Source organism: Doryrhamphus excisus, chromosome 6 (assembly GCF_030265055.1).
Source record: "Doryrhamphus excisus isolate RoL2022-K1 chromosome 6, RoL_Dexc_1.0, whole genome shotgun sequence".
Lineage (NCBI taxonomy): Eukaryota > Metazoa > Chordata > Actinopteri > Syngnathiformes > Syngnathidae > Doryrhamphus > Doryrhamphus excisus.
This window is the reverse complement of record NC_080471.1, coordinates 16,786,237-16,812,064: the sequence shown is the minus strand read 5'-3', so window position 1 is coordinate 16,812,064 and position 25,828 is coordinate 16,786,237. Positions and strand designations below refer to the sequence as shown.

Sequence of the window (25,828 nt, the reverse complement as noted above, 5' to 3'; positions counted from 1 at the left end):
TTATAAGCATGGTTTTTTTTTGTTGTTTTTGGGAGGAGGATTCGTGGCTGGCACGGATCGAGACTCCGTTGCGTGTGGAGCAGAGCGGCAGTTGGGTGACGCAAGGCGAGCTATTAATAACTCATGAACGGGATGTTCTCGACTGAGCATTGTGGGGTCATTCGAGGACAAAACAGCGTACGTTGCCCCTCTCCACACTACGTCGTGTCGTATGCTTACGTTTTTTTTTAAAGGGAGACGCTGCTGCTTCAGAATCAACCCCCACTGTTGGATGGCGCGCTTCCCTGCGATTACTTCCTGCTTCTAGTGGCGGGCTTTGGGAAGCCATGCCCACACGTGAACCCGATGACATTAGAAGCACCCTCCGCCCTAGTCTGTGTCAACATACGTGACGTAAGACCACTTCATTTGCTTTTACATGTACTGAAATACAAATACGTACACATACTGAAATAAAAATATGAAATAACACATTGAAGTTAGGATATAAACGTTGAAACAACAAGACATAAAAGACAAGCATCCAACAAAGAAGAGTAACAAAACCCAAACAATAGCATTGCTCCAACAAAAGCTAGCAACACACGCAATAGGCAGAACTCAAATTAGCAACAGGTTTGTGAAGTTATTGGTTTAATTATAGACTATAAACAGATAGTAAGTGTGTCCCTGAGATTGTTCTTCTATAAATTTGTTCCATATAGGCAATGGCTGGCCATTATTTTTTGGCATATTTCTCAAGTGGTCAGCATCAAGCACTGTGCTTCCACCAACCGAATGTAATGGCATCGTTGTTGAATGGTCTTAGAAATGATGCCCCGACCCCTATAGCATCAGCACAACGAGTTAATGCAGCGCCTGCGGTCGTGGCGATCTAGTGAATAGCGGCCCCCTCGCCAGTGCCTGTGAGGCTCATCCCTCCCCAGCCAGTGCAGTGATCAATGCATCCTGAATAGGGTCACCACTGACCAGTAAATGAGTGCAAAAACAAAACTGTGTCCGCTTCACTTTGCTCTTTTAGGCTGTATTGTCTGGACTGGACAAAGCCAACATGCTGTGATGAGAGGGAACAATGATGGCTGCACATAGTCTTGGCTCAGTCAGCGTCAGCCTCAGGTCAAGGGAATGACGTGGATTTGATCTATATGGTTCATGAACATAACTTCATGCGTACATAGTTAGAGAGAGATGGCTCATCTGGTTGTTTTCTATCTATTTATGCAACATTCTCTCAATGAGTGCAGGCTACCACTTTGTCCTTTGTGGTGGCGCGCCAGAGAGGCGGTATCAAGGCGGGGGGAGGCAGGCTGGATTAACATAGGGGTGAAAAAGGCTGCCTCTGTTGTGTGGCTCAACATGGACAGCCTGGAGGCGCAGGCCGAGGGAGGATGACCACATTGAACTCGCATCTGAGAACATCACCTCCCACCAGTATGCCAACTGACCTTCATTTAGCTGTGCCACGCACAACTTTTGATAGGTCTTTTCTGTCCTCATACCAGCCATCCATTTTCCATCCCTGATCCCGTCAGCGGGAAGCTGAGGCCTATCCCAGCGGACTCCTACCAAAAGACAGAAGACGTCACACCGAAGGTCACATTAACGGCATGCTTGCTGCAGGAAAGTTTACCATATGAGCCACGACACCACCAACGACCCGTACTTGCCAGTTGTCCAACACTTCTACCAGTTTGGAACCCTCATCTGAGCTATTCCACTGTAGAGTGTGTAGGTGGAATGACAATGCTGTTACATCTTACCAGTGCAACATATACGCCTATTCCACTACAGAGTACCTCATGTCAGTATGGCTAGTGTTAGCTTTCAAGTGCATTTGGCCAATCCGAAATCTGTATCGCAACTATTTGTCAATATAGAGCCACAATAGATGCATACATTAAAATCAACACTCATCTACATGTAGCCTTATTATTGCATTATTGCACAAAATTAGTACATGCATGTAGAGAAACAACTTCAAATGCTGATGACACCAAAACATGTTATGACTTGACTTGACTTCTACTTTATATAAAGTGTCCTGGTGTCTCTTTTTAGCTCACATTAAGCACATCTCAATAGGTTACAGACTTTGTTTGACTTTAGAAAGGTAGCAAGGATCTGTCATGATTCTCCACTAGTTGCCTGACAACACCACAAAAGAGCAACACAGGTCCAGCATCATATAATACTATATAATGTATATATGTTAATTAGCCAGCTTTAGAGTGGTCGGTGTTTTTGTTACTTTTGGACAAAGACTGGGTTACCACTCCTGATGCTTTTTTAATTGTAATCCTTCAATGAATTCATCAATACTGAGACCTACTGAGACAATTGTTAAAAAGAAGATGTTCCTCTGAGAGAACATCTTGCCCTTTAAGGCTGCAATGGACATGTTTTATAATAAATCAGTAATCAGTAATTTATGTCTCAAAACTCAAAACATGTTCACTGAACCTTGTCTGTTCTTGTAGCCAGACGTTCAATGTTGTCCCAGTCAATCATCTTTGTTTGTAGGTCATGTTACGTGAACAGAGTTTGCTGATAAGTGCTCAATCATTTTTTTTTGTAACCAGTAGATCTTGCTAGAAGGCAGCCAGACCAGACTTTGTGTCAGTAACATGTAGTTTCAACTTGTCTCAGCGCCGCGTGACTGACTCATTGAAGACACTCAGATGACTGCTGTCGTCAACGACGCTTGATCCGGAGTTTGTTCCTCATAATCAATATGCCACCTGTGGTCAGTGAAACTTCATATGAATGGAGTTATTTGTGCTCCAAAGGTGGGCGAACGACAGGAACACGTCTCTTGTTTAATGCCGGTGCAACACAAACATCTGACTAATCCTCTTTTCTTCTTCACAGGTGAAATAGCAACTTGCTTTGTCATCATTAGTCATGGGGCCCGTTGTTGGGGTGTCACTCACGATGAGTAAGCTTTGCTGAACAACAAAAGAGAGACGACGGGATAGATAAGTTACAAGATTGTAGTTTCATTGAGTCTGTAACGTTCTTATCACTGAAATAACTTGTTTCCTTTAGCTGTGTTGTATTTCTAGATTTACATGCAGAATCATCTTTAAAAACTATAGCTAGCTTCAGATAGAAAGCAAAGGAAATAAGAGTCAAGCCGCTGTGACTTACATGTAATTGTGCTATTGGGTCATTTTCTGTTCATAGTGATTGTGAAGTAGTATACCCAGGCTAGTAATGTCCAGGTAGAGGCAAGTACTCTCAACGCCATGTTGTGCTCAGTTCACGGTCCACTAAACACACACACAAAAAAAACAATGTGCATGTATTTCTCCAAATGAGATACTTCGGTCTAACTCTGTCTTATCCTAACCCTAATTCATATCCTACCATCACAGCCAGATTCTTACAAAATACAAAGTATTAACTTTTTAAAAACCAGGCAACTCTAAAAACAATATGTCTCATCTACAAGGTAGTCTTGCACCTCTTCCATTGATGGACTTTGTTAAAGGCGATGCATTTTAGGCCCTTTTTATTGAGTTGTGGACTCTTATCAAGCAGCTACAAACGATAACACGCACATAAAGCTTTCTAGATCTCCAGAATCTGCACCTAATCCAGCTGTATTTTCTTGAATTTCCAAAATGGTCTGTATTAATTTATTCCACCCATGGCACGCCCACGGTGTTATTGGTCACACTCCCAAGCGCTCCGACTACTACTGGACTACTGCCAAACCCCACTTTCTAATTTTGTCTGTATAGGAGTTGATAATAAATGATTGAGACCTTTGGGGAGTTACTTGAAAAGAGTGGCAACGTAGGCACCGCTGGTGCTCTGGTGGTCAGGAGAACCGAGATATTAGAAGCACTCATTGTCGGACACACTTTGTCAAAGGCACTGCTGGAGCCGTGGAGCTCAGAGTGAGAAAGCTTACACTGACCATTCTTAGTTTCTATTCTTGTATTGTCCCTTAAGAAGATATATTACAATGGGTGCTAAAATGTGAGGGGTGTACTCACTTTTGTGAGATATTGTATTTCTGTAAGCAAAAGAAGACATGTAGAAGATAATTGGTGGTCTATACCTTTAATGTCAAATCTGTTGAAGATTCTGCCTACATCTTTGGCATGTTGACAGTGTTTGTTCAGGGTTTTTTTTGTGTGTGGGTCGGCGTTTGAGTGGAAATAACTACCTTCTGTTGTGTCTATTGACCTGACGTTTCAGAAGTTACAATATATTTGTTTGGTGACCCCGGCTGTAAAAGTTGTGTTTGCGTGGTATGTAAGCGGGAAAGGATTTTATTTGTCATTGTCCACTGACTGCAGCCGTAATACTAAGCAAGCCAGCACTCTTGTACTATAGGCTAGTAAAGTGTGATTGTATGATTCTGCCGCTGCTGTTGTTTTACAGAAAGTGTCTGACCACCTACTCCAAAAAAACAAAACAACAAATTGCGTTGACATTGGATAGTTGTCAGGCTGTCCTGCGCTTCAAGAAGATCTCTACCATTCCAGTGTCAGGAGGCCAATCTCCCTAAGACCTGGGTGTCACTGCCAGACAGTACTTGGATGTCAGAGAGTACAAAAGGTCCCTGGAGCCATCACAAAAACTTCAGGATTTGAAATCATCAAAAAAAAAAACCCAAACTTCTTCTCTGCGGTTGTATAACTGCAGTGGATTTCCTTACTCAAGTCTTTTGGTGGTGCTGCGTTCGGGAGTTGATTAACACTCAAGCAATTTCGACACAGCTCACATAACGCCCTGAGAAAGAGGAAATATACCCTTCTTGCACATGAAACACGAGAGCACCATGTTTTTTTTGTGGCCAAAGAATATGTAAAATAATACAGCCAGATGGCCTTCTGAATGGCACGTCGCCTTGCTCCGGCTGAACACTGGGAACATTCTAGTACTCTGCTTTTGTGCACCATGCTGAAAGTGTGCATTCATTCTCACAGGAGAACATCAGCTGCAGCAGAGGGGCAGGTCTGATACTCACTTTATTTGCTCCTACCTCACAAGTCTCTACTTTTCCTTCAAATGAACACCGAAAGAACATTGTGTACTTTTTCTAAGGTCCCCAGTCCAGACATGCTGAAATGAAAACATATTTGATAAGTGGATGGCTGTGAGTGCATGTTGCACATGGGGGTCATTTATGTGAGACGTTGCATTAGCATGAGTGATTTTATTTCCTGTCTTTGCAGCTGGGGTGGTCCTTTAAGGTTGAAACTCTGCAGTCCGACTACCTTTTGCAGAGACGACCTGCAAGATGTGTGATGCAATAATGACAAGATCTCACACTGCTCTGTATGTTGACTGCCTCCTCCCCCACAGTGTGCCACTTGTCTCCTCCCTGAGGATCTTCTGAAGAAGATTTTGCCTGTGCTGGCTGGCAGGCTGCATGTCAACTGGCAGAGACCCCAGAGTGTCACACAGAAAGGTCCACTGCAAGGCGGAAGAAAACAAGGTGCACATTGAACACAATATTTCACCTTGGTTCATACCAACATGAACTCCTGAATACAATATGGTGGATGTTTTACTTTTGTAGGTAAAACTACACATTGTAAGTTATTGTATACCAGCCATCGTGTTATATGAAAGAGATTATTTGGTCCAGTTGCTATTGGAACCTGTTGAATTGATCCAAAGGCTGCTCAACTTCACCAAACTTTAGCTAAATCAAGAAGTACTAGTGTGATGTTGTTGTAGTACATTTTGTCTTTTGACTTCCTGTTTATCTACCACCTCCTGCAAGTACGGAGATTAATCTTAAACATGAAGCTAGCAAACCCATTTATAATATTTAATGTTTGGAATTGTGTAAAATTTGCTGTCATATGTCTAGCTTTTCACTACTGCAATGTGCCATTTTGCTGAATCAGCACTTGTTGGAGAACTGCAATGTAGCAAACCTTAGTTAGATTTCTTATTTTGTATAAATTCTGGGGATTGCTATGATATGTTGTGATGTGCTACAGGCATCTTCTACAGGCATATAGTTTAAAATAACAGTTCTCTGCATCACATTTTTGCAAGAATACTCTTCTCACATGACTCACTCTGACTCTTATCTCTTTTGCGAGGAGCAAAAAGACCTGCGCAATAAATGGGCATGCCTTTTCTCCAATAGTGTGACACCAAAGGCACCAGTGGCAACCTGTGGTGACACTTTTAAGTTGTGCTTGTGTGTGCGTGTGTGTGTCTGTAGGAGCCATTGGGGGGCTAAGCTGCACCCAATGAGCGCGCTGCGCGGTGACGATACAGCAGAGCAGTGCCGGTGCAGGACACGCCCCCAGCATGGAAACAGTACACGCCCCCAGCATGGATACAGGCTGCAGGGACTGGCGGTCCGAGACGCACTCACTATGCTGGAGAGAGTCTGAAGCAGCCATGGGAATTCATACTTTCAACTTTAAAGAGTTGGCGCAGTAAACGAAGACTTTTGAGTTTTTTTAAATCTCTATTTCTATGGCGACGTATGCGCGTTTTTGACAGTGTCGTCTCTCACGCAGGATGTTATTCCTGATGAAACTTGGAAAGCCGGGTAAGAAGACCGCAAAGTCTCTCTGATGAGAACCACCTCCTTCTACCAGGCACACAAAGGGAACCACGGAGCAAGTTATTTTCTTCCCGCACACCCACGCCATTGTTTTCTTTTTGGATGCCATAGTGGGGGGGCTCTTTGAAAGACATCATGGATCACTTTGCAGCGGAGTGCCTTGTCTCAATGTCCAGCCGTGCGGTTGTCCACAACAGCGAGATGAAGTCGGAGAACCCCTCACCTTCCTCCAGGAACCCAGAGGACATGAAAGAACCTGTGGTGAAGGACAACTCGTCTTTGTACGTGGTGGCCAGGATCCTGGCGGATTTTAACCAGCAGACTCCCAACGATGTGCATGGCGAGCAGTCAAAAAGCAAGGAGGAGAACACGGCGAGCCTGGCGGAGGATGGGAACTGTGCCACACCTACCACCATCTCGGATCCATCGCTCAAACAAAGGGGCAAAAGATCGAGAGGTCGCAGCGAGCCAGAGTCCCCCCAGAAAAAGCACAAATGCCACTATTCCGGTTGTGAAAAAGTTTATGGCAAATCGTCGCACCTCAAGGCGCACCTCAGGACGCACACAGGTCAGTAGCACATGTGTTAAACAGTTCTTGCATTTAAGCCTGGTATCACCGCTGTAACATTGTTCATAATTGTGTTTTGGAATTGCGTGCGCGGCCAACAAACGTACTCGATTGCTTTAATTGTTCCCTTCAAGTTGTGTGAACTTTCCTTTTTAATTTGCGCGGACGGTGGGAGCTGAAAATAGTGCCACTCCCACTCTCACAGCTCAGCTCTCCACTTGCAGCCCTCCCCTGCAAAGCCCAAGCTGCAGCGCCACTGCACACACAATGCAGACTTCCGGTCCTTGTTTTTTGTCTTGTTGTTGTGCGCATTCAGTATAAAGGCAAACTTGCGATGCGACTTGATGGTGAAAACGAGTTCATGTTACGATTATAACAGAGTACAAAAAAGTTTTGCAAGTACAAGACGGATCGAGTATGACCTTGCTGCTGAAGTAGCCCCAAATGTTTGCTTTGCATTCCGCTGGATAAGCAGGGCAGGTGGTTAGAAGGGGGGCAAAGATGGAAACGGACTCGAATTGTGGGGGTTGATAAGAGATGTGTCTACCCAAAAGCTCTTTGTTGTGATGTGCCACACCCCCGCTAGACAGGCTGCCAGCTGATCTGGCCAGCAACAGACTCTACTAGCTGAGCCCAGACTGAGGAGGCTCTCCTTCCCTCCCAGCTCCTCCAAGCCCTTCCCTTTCTTTGCACACACTCCTGGAAAAAAAGGACACGTAACCCTCTGCAGCACACACTTGATGTAAAGCTGACTTATGATCCTGGCTCACAAAGGGAATTGTATTGAAAGGAAACAGCTCATTTTCACAGTCTTCTAACCCCGCCTTGCTTTGTGATCATGAATGCCAAATTGCATTTCACATGACAGCTCATTACATAGGATGTATGCAACAATAAAAAGGCAAACATAAATAATGGTCGTTTATAGGACTAACATACCTTCACAATATCACTGATATGTGACACCAGCTCTCCTATTAATTCCCTAAACCACACGTTGTGTTTGGATCCACTCCCACAACTAGCTCTGCAATTGCCGTGTGTCTCATAATCTGTGACAATAACGAGCCTTTCTGCTCATTGGATTGGATGGTCCCAGAATGTGGGTCATCTGAGTTCAGCCTAGCAGCCTCAGCCAACCTTGCAGTGCTTTTCACACAACCAGACTCCGGCTGAGCATTCGCTCTCTCACTCACTCAATCCCCCCCACCCCTACAGGCCGGACTAGTCGAGCAAAGAGCGCATGGATGACCATGGAGTCAGATCCAGCCTCTAATTGCAGGGAGGGGGGACACTTTTATAGCCTCTAACAAAGAGAGCCAAGTACCAGACGTTCCTACTTGTGCAAAGCGTCATTACATCTTTTGCGGTCTTTGTTTGTGTGAGTTGGCATGATGACAGGAGATGAAACCTGATCTATACTGTATGTCTCGTGCTGAAAAACGAACATTGTTCTCTGGAAATACTTTGCGTTTACACACTTTAAAGCATCTTATGTGTTAAAAGGAGCACTTGTTCAGTATTGTCAGTATTAACAGTTGTTGCAATGGCCTTTTCCCAACTACTTAGATGTGGTTTCTTAGTTTGCTGGATGACAACAAACGCCACTTAACTGACTACCACCAAAGTTTATTAAAGGGTGGCGCACAAGCCAAGGAAGATTATGCCCTATTATAATTATGTGTAAATACAAATACAGATGCCCCTCTCGACATTGCCATGACAGGATTCAAGCATAAGCAGGTGCTGGGTATCAATGGATGTGTACAGTGTGGTGCCTTTTAGGATTGTTTGGCTTTGGAGGAGGTCTATTCTATAGTGTCATCCTTCTTTGTGTGCGGCATAGTTGATTTTTATATATTGATCCTGTGATACTGTATAAAGTATAATGTTTCATCCTCTTGGGGTATATTAATGCTGTAGTGGCACCAGGTATACAAGTAGGCTCCAAATTATTATAAAATTAAAGTGGCTTAGTTTGGTGTTTTAGAACTTTCTTATGTCGTTTCAAGCAAAAATATACCCCTTCAGTTAATGAAAATTAAGTTTACAGTGCCTATATCCTCCTCGTAACTGCATTAAACAGATCACTGTATGGATGCAAAAACATTCTCCAGCTAAGCTCAGATTAAACTAAATCATTGTCTTTAGCCCACAGAAACAAAGAGAAGGTGCAATCGGTCACCTTGAGACTCTTTCTCTAAAAGCTCATCATCAGGTTAGAAATCTAGGGGTCATAATGGACTCAGATCTGAACTTTAAATCAATCACTTAAAAACATTGCCAAAATCACAGGAAGACTGTCTACACCAGATTTAGAGAGATGAATCCATACCTGTGTCTCCAGCAGGCTAGAAGACTATAACGGCCTTATCACTGGTCTCACTAAAAGAGCTGTAAAACAGCTGCAGTACATCCAGAATGCTGCTGCTTGAGTCCTGACTAGAACCAGAAAATTTGACCATATTCGACCAGTACTCGGGTCTCTGCACTGGCTTCCTCTCGCTCCGAGAATAGACTTTAAAACAGCAAATTTCATGGTCTTGCTCAAAAGTACATCTCTGACATGTTAGAGCCACTTAAACCATCTCGGGCTCTGAGAAGCTCAGGTAGTGGTCTCCTGCAGGCGCCCTGAGTCAGGACTAAACATGGTGATACTGCGTTTCAGTTTTAAGCTGGCAAAATCTGGCAATGTGTGCGACAATCCTCAACCTCAATCAACACTTCTATTCAACTGTGCATATGGCAATGTCCAGGGTCTACCCCGCCTCTCCCCCGAAGACAGCTGGGATAGGCTCCAGCATGCCATGACCCTAGTGAGGATAAGCGGTACAGAAAATGGATGGATGAATTTTATGAAGTTATTTTACCCGTCTTTTCTGTAAAGCACTATGAATTACCTTGCCTTGCATTGGATATTTAAACCTTTTATTACCATGAAATCATGGTACGAAGGCAACAAATGTACAGGAGTTGAGGGGGTCCAAGGTTACCAGATAACATTTGTCTGATCCCCTGGTGTGGAAGGCGGGGCTTGTGTGCATCACATCCTGTAGTATATGAATAAGTCTTGTAAAGTAATCTCTTGGCATTATGATGGTAAGAAATACAGTCAGAGAACCTATGATGCTATATTGAGCCGTGTGGCTCTTTTAAAAGCAGAACATTGGCGTCTTGTGGTTGGCAAGTACACGCTGGACTCCACAAATGCCTTGTTACCATGCTCTGATTATGTCATGCAGTCCGCTGTACTACAAACAAGACGTGACCCCTGACAAGCTCATTACAAGTCAGTTCTTATTCATAAAACAACAGGCCAAGCCTTCTGCGCCCCCGCTACTAAGTGGGCTTCACAAAAGGCCATCTTGTCAGTGTGTAAGACCTCCTCAAAAGTGGTTGGCATAGCTGCAGAGGAATAGGGTCAATATACCTCAAAGACAAAGTGCCTAATGGCATATTTTACAGCTGGTTTGAGGTTTTGTCTATCTGGGCCTCTTTTGTGTTCTGCTGGGGGTTCCTCTTATACAGTGCAGTGCTTGTAAAGCCTTTTTTTGGGTCCGCCCTAAAAAAAAGTGGCGCCACCTGGCAGCAGAGAATCATTTAAAAGCATATATTCATGCTTTCTGTCTATTTCTGTACACGTGTGAAACTGTGATTAGTGGAACCTTTTCTTTCTTTTTTTTACAATTCTAACAATTTCCACACAGGAAAAGGAGCAGTAAGAGATTAAATGTACTGCTTCTCTTCCAGCGGTTTTAACATTTGGCCTGTGCTGCAACACAGAGTGCACAGTGTTCCTATGTGGCCGGGATGAGGTAGCAGGGTGGAGATGGGGTTTTCCTGCACTTGCCCCAGTCTGCCCTCGTCATAAGTCAGATCTTTACTAGGGCACAAGAGGTCAGTGTATGTACCTGCCACATGGCAGGATTTCCAGCAGCCCTCCCAGCTGACCGATATTTTTCCCCAATGTTGTTGTTGGTGGCAGGCGGCAGAAGAAGTTTAGTAGTTTCCCTTTTCCTGCAAACGAGAGGCTTTAAGCAATGCCAACTATGTGGCTAAAAATAAAGACTCTCTTGCATTTATTAAAATCTGACCTATGAATTGAAATGTCACAGTCAACCAGTGCTGGTTGGGGGGTTTAAACCTGTTGACCTTCCGTTATAGACCTCTTTTTTTACACACTTACCCCCCAAAATATCCTACTGTCAATTTGTCATACCTTAGGTTCTGCATATGACAATCAGTGGATGACCTTCATTATCAATGGTGGTCATTAGAAAACTGGAATGACCTCATTGACCCTGAGAGATACCCGCAGCAAGGAGTAAATCACCACAGTACAGTCTGTACCAGTAAGGTCTGCAAAATAATGTGACATGATAGAAGAGAAGTGCCACATATAACAATGTCACGTGTTAAAATGACCTGTAACTGAGCAAAGCAATGACAAAGAGTCATTGGACAAGAATGTCTTCAGCTCCACATCACGTCACAGTTACACTCTCCTATTCTTTGTCAACTCGGCTGGTTTGTTGGGTTTGCAACACTGAATGTGAAACTAAACATGATTCATACGAAAATAATATTAATTCATTCATTCATTTTCCACATGAGGGTCGAGAGGAGTGCTGGAGCCTATCCCAGCTGTCTTTAGGCGAGAGGCGGAGTACACCCTCGACTGGTTGCCAGCCAATCACAGGGCACATATAGACAAACAACCATTCACACTCACATTCATACCTATGGACAATTTGGAGTCGGCAATTAACCTAGCATGTTTTTGGAATGTGGGAGGAAACCGGAGTACCCGGGGAAAACCCACGCATGCACGGGGGGAACATGCAAACTCCACACAGAAATGGCCAGGGTGGAATTGAACCCTGGTCTCGAAAAGATTAAATTAAATTAAATTGTTAATCATCAGTATTAGGTTCTGATTCTCTACTCTGTGGGTGGCCTTTTAAACTGCATTAAATGAGTCCAAAGCCAATAGTTGCCGACGGTGCCAACTCAAATACACTGAAATTGAATAAAATGTTGGCTCATGAATGCCGTGCAGATGGATAGTATGTGTCCAGTGGAAACAAGGTGTTAGTTAATCCACTTGATGCCCAGGATGTAAATAACACCAAAGTGGAGCCACAATTGTGTCTCTTCTAATCATGTGTTGCACAGTAAGGCACGTGTTACATGTGACATCCATATTCTAACCAGGATGTGCATTTTGGAGCTAACAGGATAGTTCTTGGCTAATGTTGGAACATAAACCCGATTTAGCTGTGATTAAGCGGCCAAGCACGCATGATGACTGCTCCTAACACAGAAAGGCCACTGTCATTCACTTGCATGGCCGTGCTGCTTTCAATTGGCTCATGTATTCTGTAGGTACTGTAGCACTCAATTATTCCTATAAAAGACACTCTGTTCTTCCCACCCAGTGGCCCCTTCCTCCAGCCTTCAGGCTGCAAAGGAAAATAGGTGCCGGGGCATGATTCCTTGTGGTGGCGAAAATACGGATTCATGCAAAAGAGCTAGGGTGGGGGTGGGGTTAGTTGTGGCATATATTCACTGTCAATGCCCCTCCACTCATGTAGGTTATTTATTCTGATGCTAATCTGATTAGCGTTTGAAGGGATGAGACCTCTGACACAGAGGGCACCCCTGTTAGGCAATCACGGGGTCCCATCTGTGGGTTCCAGGTTCTGACTGTGTCCATTCTGTTGTATTCACATTTACAGAAGAATGTCAAAGAGGGTATTTAGTCTTTTGCATGGCTGTGTATGTTCTCTTATGGAATGTAAGGTGTGTCCCCTTAATGTTGTGGTTCTAAGTCAGACCATGGCAAGGGTGTGTGTGTTTGTATGACACATTGGGGCGTGGCCTTCAGCACAAGGTGAGGAAAATTCTAGCTGTGGATGAAGAAAGGCATTGTAATTATTATTTTGCTCTTTCTGTTATAAGACTATGTATAGTGGATTTTTCTGATGCAGGATAATCATTAGAGAAAATGGATGACATATAAATGCATGAATATATGCTAAATATGCCAGTTGTTGGTGATATCGATATGTAAAGAACCCCTAACAGTGGGAGCATGTAAACTCTATCAAACTTTTCTTCCACATTGAATTCCATCATGACAAACGTTTATAGAGAGCACTATCTCCATCTGTATCTCGTCTTATCGAGCAACGGCGAGGTCTCTCAGGGTTTCCGTGGACTCCAAGGGTGTCTGTCTCATACAAGCTCTAATGTCAGGCTCACTGCAGCGGAACGAGCCGGCTTTGTGCTGCGGGCCTGGCGTTAACGGTTAATGGGGCATCCCTGCACCTGCCTCTGCGGACACACTGTAAACACGTAATAATGGTTGTAGCTGTTTGCATGTCCTTAGTTAACCAGGGTTTAAAAGAGAAACAGACTGCAGGTTGTTTCAGTATGCACTCAAGGCTGAAAGAGAGTGGCCACTCTACCTAATTGAGGCAAATTTGATGAGCTGGTCAATGCAGGCGAGGCATCCCTGACGCTCCCTTATGAGTTAAAGGCATGAAGTAATGCATAACGGCTAAGTGTATGCAGGAATCGGACGGTCGCATCGCTCTACACTGAATGTCAATATCCCCGTGCAGTACGGCTCGTGGGGAAGAGACTTACGGTTAGTACGCACAGACTGTCTGATTGAAATGCATTACAGGAGCGCTCCTCCTGCTGGGAGCCACACTGCCGCTATTGTTCACAACCTGACAGCTATAAGGCCCACAAGGGCTGGCAGACTATTCAATGGTCCCTCTCAATAAAAGACAAAAGATAATAGATTCTCATGTTTTGGAGTCCTTGAGGTTGAGCCAAGGCTCCATCACAAGGACCTGACCTTTTGACTCTTTGACTCTCCTGTTTAATACTGTACTGGCACAAATATGGGCACAAGAAAACAATTAGGTTGTGATTGGCTGGCGACCAGTCCAGGGTGTACACCGGCTCTTGCCCAAAGTCAACTGGGATAGGCTCCAGCATACCCCCACCATCCAAGTGAGGATAAGCGGCAAAGAAAATGGATGGATGGAAAAGAATAAGGGGTGTGGAATTGAGCCACAAGGTACCACAGGGATGCAGTTCTAGCTACATTTCCACCAAGCAGTACAGTTCAGTTGGCCAGGGTATGGTAGGTGCTGATATGACCTTGCGTTTATCTTCTCCTGGTGGTGTCGTCAATCTCACAAACACTATGATATAAGAAGTGAGCACTATTTGCATAATGCAGTCCGGTCACCCCCCCTTGTTTATCGCATGAATTGGTCCTAGACCCGACCGCGAGCAGTAAATTTACACAAAGTAGGATTCAGTATAAAAGAAATATTTTTGTAGTTAGAACATAGAAAACATTTTATGACTGTCAAAGTATGAGTTGTAACATTATTAAAATAACAAACCGCTGCTACAAGCACAGCTAGTTACCTTCTCCAAAAGGGGACCTATTTTTTTTCTTCCACTTTTCTGACCTATAAAAGATCTTTTGGAACCCATTACAGTCGAAATACAATTTATGTGACACAGCTGTCCAGATGTCCTTTGATATTTAGAATTAAAACATCCATCCATCCATCCATTTTGCATACACTCCAGAATGTTATGACAAGCAATAAGATGAATGGCAATTGAGCCCAAAACAACATTTGTGCTGCATTTCAGCCCAGCCACAAAATGACCAACTGATGTCATGTTAGAGATGCTCTGGTTGACATAGATGACAATGTCTTAGTAAGAATAACAGACTGGAAACTTTAAAAGAGGGGGCGTCATGCTTCAAATCTTTGTTTTTCCTCTGTTAACTATGGTTAGCTACAAGAAAATACTATACATTGAGTCATCATTGCTTAGCACAAAAAGGTCTTCACAGGCAAGAAAGGATACTGCTGCTACTATGCTGCCACCTAAATCAACCATTTATGACATCATGAAGAATTTATATATACATATATACTATTAGCATGTCTTCTAAAGTATTTTGTGTACAACCCATAGGGGTGCCACAGACGTCATTTATCTTCCCAATGGGGTATCCAACATTTTTTACCTGGCTGTTGATGTGTGATGAGATTTTGTTTTTCACAGGTGCCCACCCGCTTCTCTTATGGCTCTGGTACTACATCTGAAACAGTAAAAATGACTGTCGTTTAAAGCAGTGTAAAAGACACTAAAGTCATGGACCACGGTCCCAAAAGCAGTACCTTTGGAGCATAGCATAGCATTGCAGTGACAAGCCATTGGTATGTAACAAAATACAATGATATTTTAGAGAGCTGCAAATCAAGCATTGTTGTTCCGTGTTCCACCAGTTCTTTCATCTTGCATACAGCTGGCACTTTATTAACAAAGACCTTGAGTAATTTATAAGGGAATCACAATACACAATATTGAGTTCATGACAGCGAGATAAAATTATACTTTAACATTACTTTTAAGAAATATACAATAACATGACGTAGGGCTGGACAGACCTCTATCCATGCATTTTCTATCCCGCTTATTTTCACTCGGATCTCTGGTATGCTGGAGCCTATCCCAGCTGTCTTTTGGGCGAGACGTGGGCTACACCCTGGACTGGTCGCCAGCCAATCACAGGGCACATATAGACAAACAACCATTCATACCTGGAAGCTCTTCACCTCCAAGGTAGGATGGATTGCAAGGTTTATAGTGTGCGTAAAGCACTATATGTGCATTTCCAATCCTGCCTCGCACACTGCTACTATATTATGTGTATTATCATTCACAATAGCTAGTCCATAGTTCACAGTCTGATGCCGCCCTGTTCTCATGAGACAGCTTTTGTCTATTGTCACTTTTTAATCTTGCAACATCTCGTGATACCGCTAGTAATTTATTTGTTTTTATTTACCTTCAAAGGTTAGCATCTTGAGGGGTTTTGCGGTCTGAGTCAGTTATTTTAATAGATGGTTGTTGCCTGCTGGCAGAGTACAGTAGCTGGTTGGTCATAGTCCGCTGTGGAAGGTGCCAAGCCAGCCCCTCCACTAGAGGCAGTCTGTTATTTCTGGTTGCCTTGCTGGCTGACCATTAAAGCGATGTGATGGGACTGAAATGCTAATGGACTTTGGACTAACCAGTGTGGTGTCCCATCCTTCAGCTGTTTGCGTGTTAAAGTCCACGTAGGTTTAGTCTGAACCTTCTTTTGATTCTCAGATCCGCTAAGAGATACTTTGTGTTGTACTCCGAGTTGATCTCATGCATTCAAGGGAACCTTTCTTTCACCCCACAAGATGTTTGCTCTCCCATGTTGGCCTCACGTGGTTGCTTTCAGCTGTGCATAGTGTGGTCTATGCCTGAGGACACTCTAGGAATGTTATCAGCTACTATTTGATATGCTGGAACGCTTTGTTGGACTAGACTGGGTTGCCGTGTTGTCGCAGAGTTCTTGTGATTGGATCTTGCACGTTTGCTTTCAAGGCTCACAGTTAACTCTTTGTGCTGCAAACCAAGGCAGGCCCGGTGTCTTAGATGTAAATGCTGTGGAGGAGGGTCAGAGATAAGCTGTTTATTTACTGACCTATTGGCCTCAAAGGGAACACTTATATAACTGGAGCACCTGTGACATAATCGCATCACTTGGAGCACAAGTGTCCCCCCTTGGTAGAGGTACAGTTGGTGTGCATGATGTAACTCTTTTTACGGGTAACTGGGTCACTGTGTTCGTTTGGCAAATCTTTCCTCTGTGCTGACCCCCCCCTCACCACCCCGCCCGTTAGAGCTGACACATTCTGAGAAAAACCAACCACACCCTGGATGTGGCAAACAGCCAGGGATGGGACAACAAATCAGTATGAGGCCTCTTCTACGAAGAGAAACTAGCTTCTTCTGTGCCACATTTTAATTGAAATAATATACAATTAATCGCTAGATTAAAAAAAAATCTCTCTGCAAGAATACAAAAGTAAACCCCGAAACACCACCTGTTCTTTTGTTTAAAAAAATACACAATGGAGCTTGAAAGGAGAGAGATTTGTGTACATTCACATTGAAAGCTGCGCCATTTTCAAAAACATTAATAAAGGATTCTTGTAAATCAGAAGAAAAGTGTCCATAAAAAAGTGCCAACTATGTTGTTGTGACCTATCATGCTCATTTTCTGCGCTTTGTATTGAGTTGTGGACTCCTATAGAGCAGTTACAAACAATAACCTGCACAGAAAGCTTTCTAGATCTTCCAGATTCTGCACCTCTTTCTGTAGTGTTTGCACGGACGTCCTACTTCTAACCCAAACTGTTTCATTTACCACACCACCGGCTCTCCGCTGGGTACGCCTACTCCACTCTGATTGGTCACAGTCCCAAGCGCTTCCAAGGACTTCTGGATACGGGGGGCTGCATTAATACAGGCAATCTGCAGCCCGTATAAAGAAATCTGTATTGCATTGACGTCAGTAGAACTCGGTGGAAAACTCAGTAAACCAAGCATGCAGAACAAAAGGCAAAACGTGTAAAAAAAAATATTATTTTGCATATATTTTCACATAATCATGAGACAAATTGTCAGCGACTTAGGGGAAGCTAGTTACTAATTACTAGTTACTAGTCTTTCCTGTGCTCCTGCAATATTTTGCTTCATAGCGGCCATGTTTTTTCAAGCAACTTTTACAGACATGTGCTTGTCAGTCTCCTAAAGGTGTGTACCACATTTTGTGGTGATTTGGTTAAACACCCAAAAGTTACATAAAGTGGGTGTTTTTCAAAATGCTTTGAGCTGTGTGAGAAAGTTGAAGTCAATCTGATTTGCAGGGGCCGAATTATGAGGTATAATAACACTGCAATCATGTGGTGTATTTGTATGAAAAGTAGTAGTAGCCATGTTGTCTTGTCAGGACAAGGCTTAAATGAATATAGCTTGTTGTAGAGTTTATAACGGTAGAGTTTATAACTTCCTTTATTACCACTAAAGAGCAAAGTCAATGTTCCCTTCATCTCACTAATGTTCTTGTCATCCCAAATTCAGTCTGAATAATGATTAATTTTCTTTTGTGGCTCACATTAAAGTTATTTTACTACTTGGCGTGAGGTGATAAAAGTGCATCAATCCTCACAAGTGACGGAGCTTTAAATAATTTGAAGCGTCACAGCAGGTTGCGTTGGATACCTGATGCTTCCACCATTGCTGCATCATGGCTGTGTAGGACTGGGCGACATCTCAGCTTAGCTCTCTGGTGTCTGCTTAAATATTAATACTATTGGATCTGTTACACTGGTTATTGAGCCTTAAGCAGCCTGCCGAGCTTAGCTCCACTTTTTAGCCACTAAGTCATTTTGTGTAGTGCCAGGTGGCGGCGCCGGCTGTTCCTCTTGCTAATAAGGTATGAAATCAGACCATCATGAGCTTCATCAATGCAAGTAGTGCCGTAAAAGCGACACTCGCTCTTACTCAGACTCAAACAACCCGTGATTATTTATTGCTTTCAATTACACACACAGAAGAGATGCTCCTATATATTGCAATAGCTGCAAATATTGGAGTGGAAATATAGACGTGAATTAGCCATCTGAGAAGTGGGAAAGGATCGAGTGGGTTTCTCTGCTGAGGTGAGGCGTCAGAGGCATGGAACACAGACCGGGCTGTCTAGACTTGCTCTGTCTGTCTGCATGTTTTGTAACGATGCAGTATTATAGGGGTGGGGGTGGGTGGGAGGCTGCAGGGGGGCATGTGAACCGACTCGTGCACCAACTTCTTGTTATTCTGTAAGATCGGACTGGAATCAGGTAGCATGTGAGCAGTGTTTGATGCCGAGCAGCGACTGTTTCCATTGTGGCCTTAAGGGAAACCGCAGAAGAAAGAAAGCATTTTGGCATGCCTACTTGCATGCTCTCATTTGTCATTTTATCTTGTACACACTTCTTTGCAACTTAGCTGGCTCAAATCAGGTAAAAGAGGCAACACATGACTACTATTGTCTAATAGCGTTGGCCAGGCTGCATTCAGGCTCCATACACAATGTTTCCACATTAGAATGGAAGGAAACCACAAGATATATGGTACCATCTGGCTTTCAGTAGATTTGTGTCAAAGCCCACTTTTATTGCCCGATGAAGAAGGGGGAGGAGGGTGTCATTTTCCCATGCGCCGACTTGTAGATAGTTACGTGCTGGAAAACGGGCGGGGCGACCATCTGGAGCTGACAGGATAACAGCAATTTTTTAAAGTCACTTTTTTGCAGCCTTTTCAATTTTAGATCTTCCACAAATACATTTGATGTTTCACGTTTTAAACACATTAAAATAAAGTGGAACTGCAAAGATTCAACACAATCCATTCGAATTTTAAAAGAAGTTTGCGTGTAAAAAATGGTGAACTGTCACTTTATAAAGCTTTTATGACCGTAACAGGCAAATCTTTATAAAATGTTAACATTTTTAACAGTCAAACTAAAAATGAAAATATATTAATCGTCGTGTTTGTAAATCAAGAACCTCCAAAGTGAATAATAACTGCTGAATGTTGAAGGCATCATGTGACAACTATATGCCGCTTCTGCCATTCAGAGATGAGGAATGAGATCGGGAACTTGGTGAACTTGCTTGAGTCTCTGGCTTGATACTGTATGTTAAGCTAACCTATTCAGCCATGCTCTTCATGCTATTGTGTAGTTAAATAACTGTTATTGTGTTATGTAAATAGACAGACTATTCAGCCCCTTGTTCCGTGTGTTATTGTGTAGTTGAATAACTTGGCTTTCCAGGTTAAATGTCTGCTCTTGGTCTTTAATTTTGTGAAATAGATTGCTAGATAAATGTCCAGTGCATTTTTTAATTAATCTGGAGTCGTTTATAGTCTGGAAAATACGGTACTGTCGTTTACTACATGTAATTTCCTGTGTAGATTCTGTTAACACTTCCTGTTGAAGTCTGCCCTTCTTTTCAATAAGCTGTTGTGAGATATGCTGAAATCTCACGTGATGTTATGCATGACAGTGTGAATTCCAAAATTGTATGAGGTAAGGTGTCGTCTGAGAGTCTATCAGCATATCATTAGACACATGTTGGCCGTGTGTGGTCGTGCTCATGAGATTTTAACCCACAACCCTGCTATAAGTCACTATGCTGAGATGTTTGCTATAAGGAGAACACACCATTTCATAAGCAGAAAGAAACATGAAGACACATCAGATAGGAACTCACTGAGAGACAGATGGATTGTGTGTATTTGTGCTGGAATGCAAAATGAGCTGATTGTGCACATCATGTTTTGAGATCTTCTAGTTTTTGCGACTTGGGTTGTGTGTCCTTGCATCTTCAGGCTGCCATGTACTACTGTAGATACTGAAGATAAGGTTATTGCTAACTCATTTGGACAAAGGTAGATAAACCAAAAGCATAAACTCCTGTTGTCAGCACTGTTTTACCTGCATGAAGTCAGCTGAGATTTTCCTGTACTTAATATTTAATACAGAGTTGTGGTGAAATTGTAGAAATGTGTCTCATAGTCCCATAGCAGGGATTGCTGCTTATTTTCATAGCGCATTTCAATGTTATTGTAATGCTTAGTGAGACACACACGGACCAGAATTTTATTGCCGGTTTGAATTATCTCACAACATACACAATAATCCTGAAAAAAAAATCCTGAAGAAAAACACGCCCTTTTATGGCTGTAACCACCATCAAGCTAAAACTCAACTCTGAACTTCCTGTCCGCCTGCCACTCAGCTCCAATAGGAACACTATGTAGCAGCACATATGAGCACAAATGGTATTTTGGGGGTGCTGGAGCCTATCCCAGCTGTCTTCGGTCGAGAGGCGGGGTACACACTGGACTGGTCGCCAGCCAATCACAGGGCACATATAGACAAACAACCATTCACACTCACATTCATACCTATGGACAATTTGGAGTCGCCAATTAACCTAGCATGTTTTTGGAATGTGGGAGGAAACCGGAGGAAATCCACGCATACATGGGGAGAACATGCAAACTTCACACAGAGATAGCTGAGGGTGGAATTGAACTCGGGTCTCCTAGCCGTGAGGCCTGCTCGCTAACCACTCGACCACCATGCAGCCTTTCTTTACTCATATTATGTCTAATATATTGGTAATACGACTATAAAGGGGACTATAGGGGTGCTATTTCATGTCTAAAGGGCTCTAATAATGTTAAGAACTGTATTTAGAAGGTTTTAATATTCAATTTGTGAATAAGGAATACTGCTTTACGGAAACTGGAACTATATTATTTCTATTTCTTTGGTGAGTTACTGGTTAGAGGCCCCTGCCTTGTAATATTGTCTGATCTACTGTTTAGCCTTAGTGCCTTTGTGATGTGGTCAAAAGAATATGACACGAAACTACCATGGAATAATAGCACAGTGAAATGATGGACACATACAGGAATATATTCATGTGTCAAGTGAATTCAAGTGAATTTCTTAATGCAACACATCATGCACACTCACACAATTGTAGGAAATAATTTCAATGGTATGCACCGTTATTGGCACTCATTGTGTAGAGATGCTGAGTTTGGTCACTTGATCACAACTCAAGGGTCACGAGATTGCAACTCAGCAATTGAGGCACAATTTGGAATTTAAAACATGCTAGGAGAGCATCTGAGAGCAGCCACTGATATACGATATTTGTCTGTGTCCTACAGGAGAGCGTCCGTTCCCTTGCACCTGGCCCGACTGCAGTAAGAAGTTCGCCCGTTCGGACGAGTTGGCCCGCCACTACCGCACCCACACGGGAGAAAAGAAATTTGGCTGCCCGCTTTGCGACAAGCGCTTCATGCGCAGCGATCACCTGATGAAGCACGCCCGCCGCCACTCAGATTTCCAACCCGGCATGCTCAAGAGGCCCCACAGCGGTGGAGTCGGTATTAGCCACACCGCTCGTCCCAGCTCTCTCAGCGACTACAGCCGCTCGGATGCCTCCAGCCCCACCCTCAGCCCCGCCCTCAGTCCCGCCAATTCGCCTTAAACTGAAAAAAAGAAAAAAAAAATCGCACTTTCAGCCTCCAATGCGGCGGGTTTTTTTTTTTATCATAGTGACACTTCTGTCAGCAGCAACCCTCCTATGCTCCACCCCCTTCTTTGCTATCCCCGTGCTTGCTGTGGTATACCATACTGTACAGAACTGCTTATTGTAGTGCAATGACTTGTGTAATCTTATAAGAAGGTAATGCCTTTCCCAGATGGCAATATTTACATTCTCTACCATATGTCTGTACTTCTCTTCTAGTCGAGGCTGTAGGCTGTCTTTGCAACAACAAAACACCATTTCAAAGAAAACAACACAGCCCTGATGAGTCTTATCAAAAATATTTCATTTTGTTTTTTATTGTTTTGTTTTTTAAAAAAAAACGGGTGAAGACGAAGCATACACACTCTTAAACAAACAAACACACACACACACACCTCAGGATTAAAGACAGTTTCTCTAATACCACAATACTTCACAAACAGACTGCACAATATACTCATCACTTTACTCCAAAGTTCAACCAGTGGTTGGATTTTTGGCCCTGCTCAGGGATGGCCTTGTTAGCTTGAACGAATGGAGAGAAACAGTCAGTCCACCCTCATATACGTCTAGAAGTATATACGGTATATCAGCCTTACACTCAACACACTTTTGCACTCTTTGTTTTTGTCTGTAAAACATCATGTATCATCCATCCGAGCAACAATTGGTGTTTTTTATTCTCATTTCAAAGCAGCCGTTCATGCAAAAAAATTAACATAAAAGGGATCCCTCACAAGCACACTGGAACGAAACTACCAAGTCAAGAATTTAACAAAATGAGGCCTGGAGATGATGTTTGACCTGAAAACATCCAGGAGTTCCTCCAGCATGACACCCGTCTTGCTATACGTGTCCTGTCAAGGCTGCGAGCGTGTCAGTGGAAGATATCTGCAACTTTCAGACGGGAGACATCCTGTCCTGATAGTAAAGAAAGAGGAGAGGTTTATTTTATCATGACTTGAGCAGAGGAGGCTACACCCTATTTTCCTGTTTATGCAAATGATCCAAACTGGAGGCAGTAACAGAACCTCTTTTATACCGAGATGTATAACAGGCACAGCATCAAATTCGAATATAACCGTGAGGCTAAACGCTAGCTTTCAGAGCTAATGTGCTTCACTAGCAAACAACAGAGAAGGAGATCAATGAAGCAGAGTCATCAAAGAAAATGTTTCCTCAAAAAATGTGTTATGTAATTTTGTAGGATATTGTTGCATTGCATTTCATACAGAACATGGACACTTCAGACAGGCTGTGTGAAAGGGACATGTGCAGCAAATGTGGAGTATTCAACTTTAAAAAAAAAAACAGCTGCTTTCTAACTTCTCCAAGCAAAAACGAACATATCAGCCGGTTGTACCCCCCCCCCCACCCTACCCCCGTGAGAAAGTCCACTGGTGTTTCTACACATTTCTCGATAAGTCAGGCAAAAAAAAAATACTTCATGCATCCATCCACGTGATCCCTTCACATCCATCCAGACTGTTGCCATGGCCACTGCCATGTCGTCCCCGCCTCGCCATGTGCATGTTAACAACTCTGGCAGGTGTATGTCCATGAATTGGGGGCCTTGTCCCTTGAGAGACAAAAACAGCCCTTACTTAGACCCACACTTAATAGACAAACCACTGAGGAGGGTGGGGGGGGGGACTTAAGTTGTGCAAGTGTGTAATTTGTGCATCCAATGAAAAAAACTGAAGCAGGTTTGCATGCTTTCGTAATCCATACTCGGCACAAAGACCTCAGGTTCCATGTGAGTGTTTGTGGCAAACCTCTCACTGGTGTTATTACTGCTGGTCAGTGAACACCCCCTCGATATATACACACACACACACACACACAAACCCCTACAGGCCCACCCGCCTCCTCTGATGTCTTGAAAACATCCTGCCTCACAATGTAGACTCCATCTCCCCACCCAAGGCTGTTTTTTGTTTATAGGTGTCCTGCCCCTTTAAGAAAGCCATCCATCCATCCATCCATGTTCTCACTGTAATGAAACTACTTGAACAATTCAACGCAGAAGGCCATTGAACACCTTGTTTTCTTTTCTTGATGGGTATTTTTTAAATTTCATCTTCAGGTCATTTGTTGATTTTATTTGTATTTTTTTCCAGCGTGAATGCTGTTGATGTCAGGGTTGACAGGCGTTCCCACCTGTTTTCCCAAATTCTACTCGTGGAACGTTCTAATTGTGAGTGAAAGTTAGAAAATAAAAACTTCCTGACCTCTATTTTAAATTGAATTTTATTTTTTTGAAAATTCCGGAAAATGAGTCTGTATGGTTATGGCCTCACAGATAGGAAACGCGAGTTTGATTCCACTCTCAGCCATCTCTGTGTGGAGTTTGCATGTTCTCCCCGTGCATGCGTGGGTTTTCTCCGGGTACTCCGATTTCCTCCCACATTCCAAAAACATGCTAGGTTAATTGGCGACTCCAAATTGTCCATAGGTATGAATGTGAGTGTGAATGATTGTTTGTCTATATGTGCCCTGTGATTGGCTGGCGACCAGTCCAGGGTGTACCCCGCCTCTCGCCCCAAGACAGCTGGGATAGGCTCCGGCACCCCCTCACCACCCTTGTGTGGATAAGCGATAGAAAATGAATGAACGAATGAGTCTGTATTTCATCCTCCAATCGGAGGGGAGTGCATATTACTGAGTTTTTTTTGTCTGGCATATAAAAAGTGTGTATTTTTTCTGATCATACCTCTGAAACTTTTTTTTTTTTTTTTTGCTTTTTCCAAACACCCACGGTGTACAGTAGTTTGATGAGTAGTAGCACAAATAATCTGTGGCTTATTTGTTTCTACTTGAATGACAAAATGACAAAGAGAGTTTTTCTTTTTAATCTGTAAATAAATCACTGGGTTGTGTTTTATATATATAAAAAAAATAAAAATCACACCATGTTGTCAGAGTCCTTCACAAAAATATTGTGATTATGATTGTGATGGTTGAAACATGCAAGGGTGATGTCAGCATCGATGAACTAACTGGTTATTATTATTATTTCCCCCCCTTAAAAAAAGGACTTGAACCTGAAAGGTTCCTGTTTGCATTGCTTCATTTTTGTACTGGCTATTAAATTGAACTGACTGATGCCTCGTGGTGTTCAAACATGAAATGACGCATTTGGAATATTCATGTCAAAAAGTACAGGGTTTGATGGATGCAACTGTGTGCCAAAACTCTGCAGACAAACATACAAGTGATAAGAGTAAATATCACACATTGTACAGTTTTTGTGTGTGTTGTGTACAGGATTTGTTGTGCATATTTGATATGCTAGGTGAACTATTCTCTGCTTTTTCGTTGTGTTGCTTCTTTTTTTTAAAAAAAAAATCTTATTTAATTATGATTTTAAAAGTGTTTTGTTGCTGTACATTACACAAGCGATGTTTTTCATGCTAATGAACGTCGAAGAAGCCCAACCATTCCAAAGGATTTAAAGTTGCTATCAATTTTGCTGCTTTTATGGACCCCCGTATTTTTTGTTTTTATGTGTTGAGTTTTTAAACATTGTGAGTCGTGCGTAAGGTACGTTCCTCATTGTTTCCCAGGTCATTCGGGCCCTCTGTGTAGCCAACTGGAAAAAGAGTCAAGGATATACAGTACAGTGGCGTTAAGACTAGTTAGTGGCGTTTGAGAGGCAGCCATTATGGGATGGCGAGAAGGAGTGTGTTACCAAAG

The 25,828-nt window shown here is 43.0% G+C and overlaps 1 protein-coding gene across 2 annotated transcripts; it reads left to right on the top strand.

The window, feature by feature from the left end:
• Positions 1-238: 238 nt before the first annotated feature.
• Positions 239-25,466, top strand: klf13 (Kruppel like factor 13). 2 transcript variants are annotated; one of them, XM_058075591.1, is made up of 5 exons: positions 239-393; positions 2,647-2,786; positions 2,869-5,452; positions 6,197-7,115; positions 21,768-25,466. In XM_058075591.1, exons 4-5 carry the CDS (start codon positions 6,683-6,685, stop codon positions 22,088-22,090), a joined length of 756 nt encoding a protein of 251 aa, XP_057931574.1. In that variant the 5' UTR covers positions 239-393; positions 2,647-2,786; positions 2,869-5,452; positions 6,197-6,682; the 3' UTR covers positions 22,091-25,466. The 2 variants fall into 2 exon arrangements, with proteins under 2 accessions (XP_057931574.1, XP_057931573.1); XM_058075590.1 differs by lacking the exon at positions 239-393 and adding an exon at positions 1,560-1,728.
• The last annotated feature ends 362 nt before the right edge of the window (positions 25,467-25,828 follow it).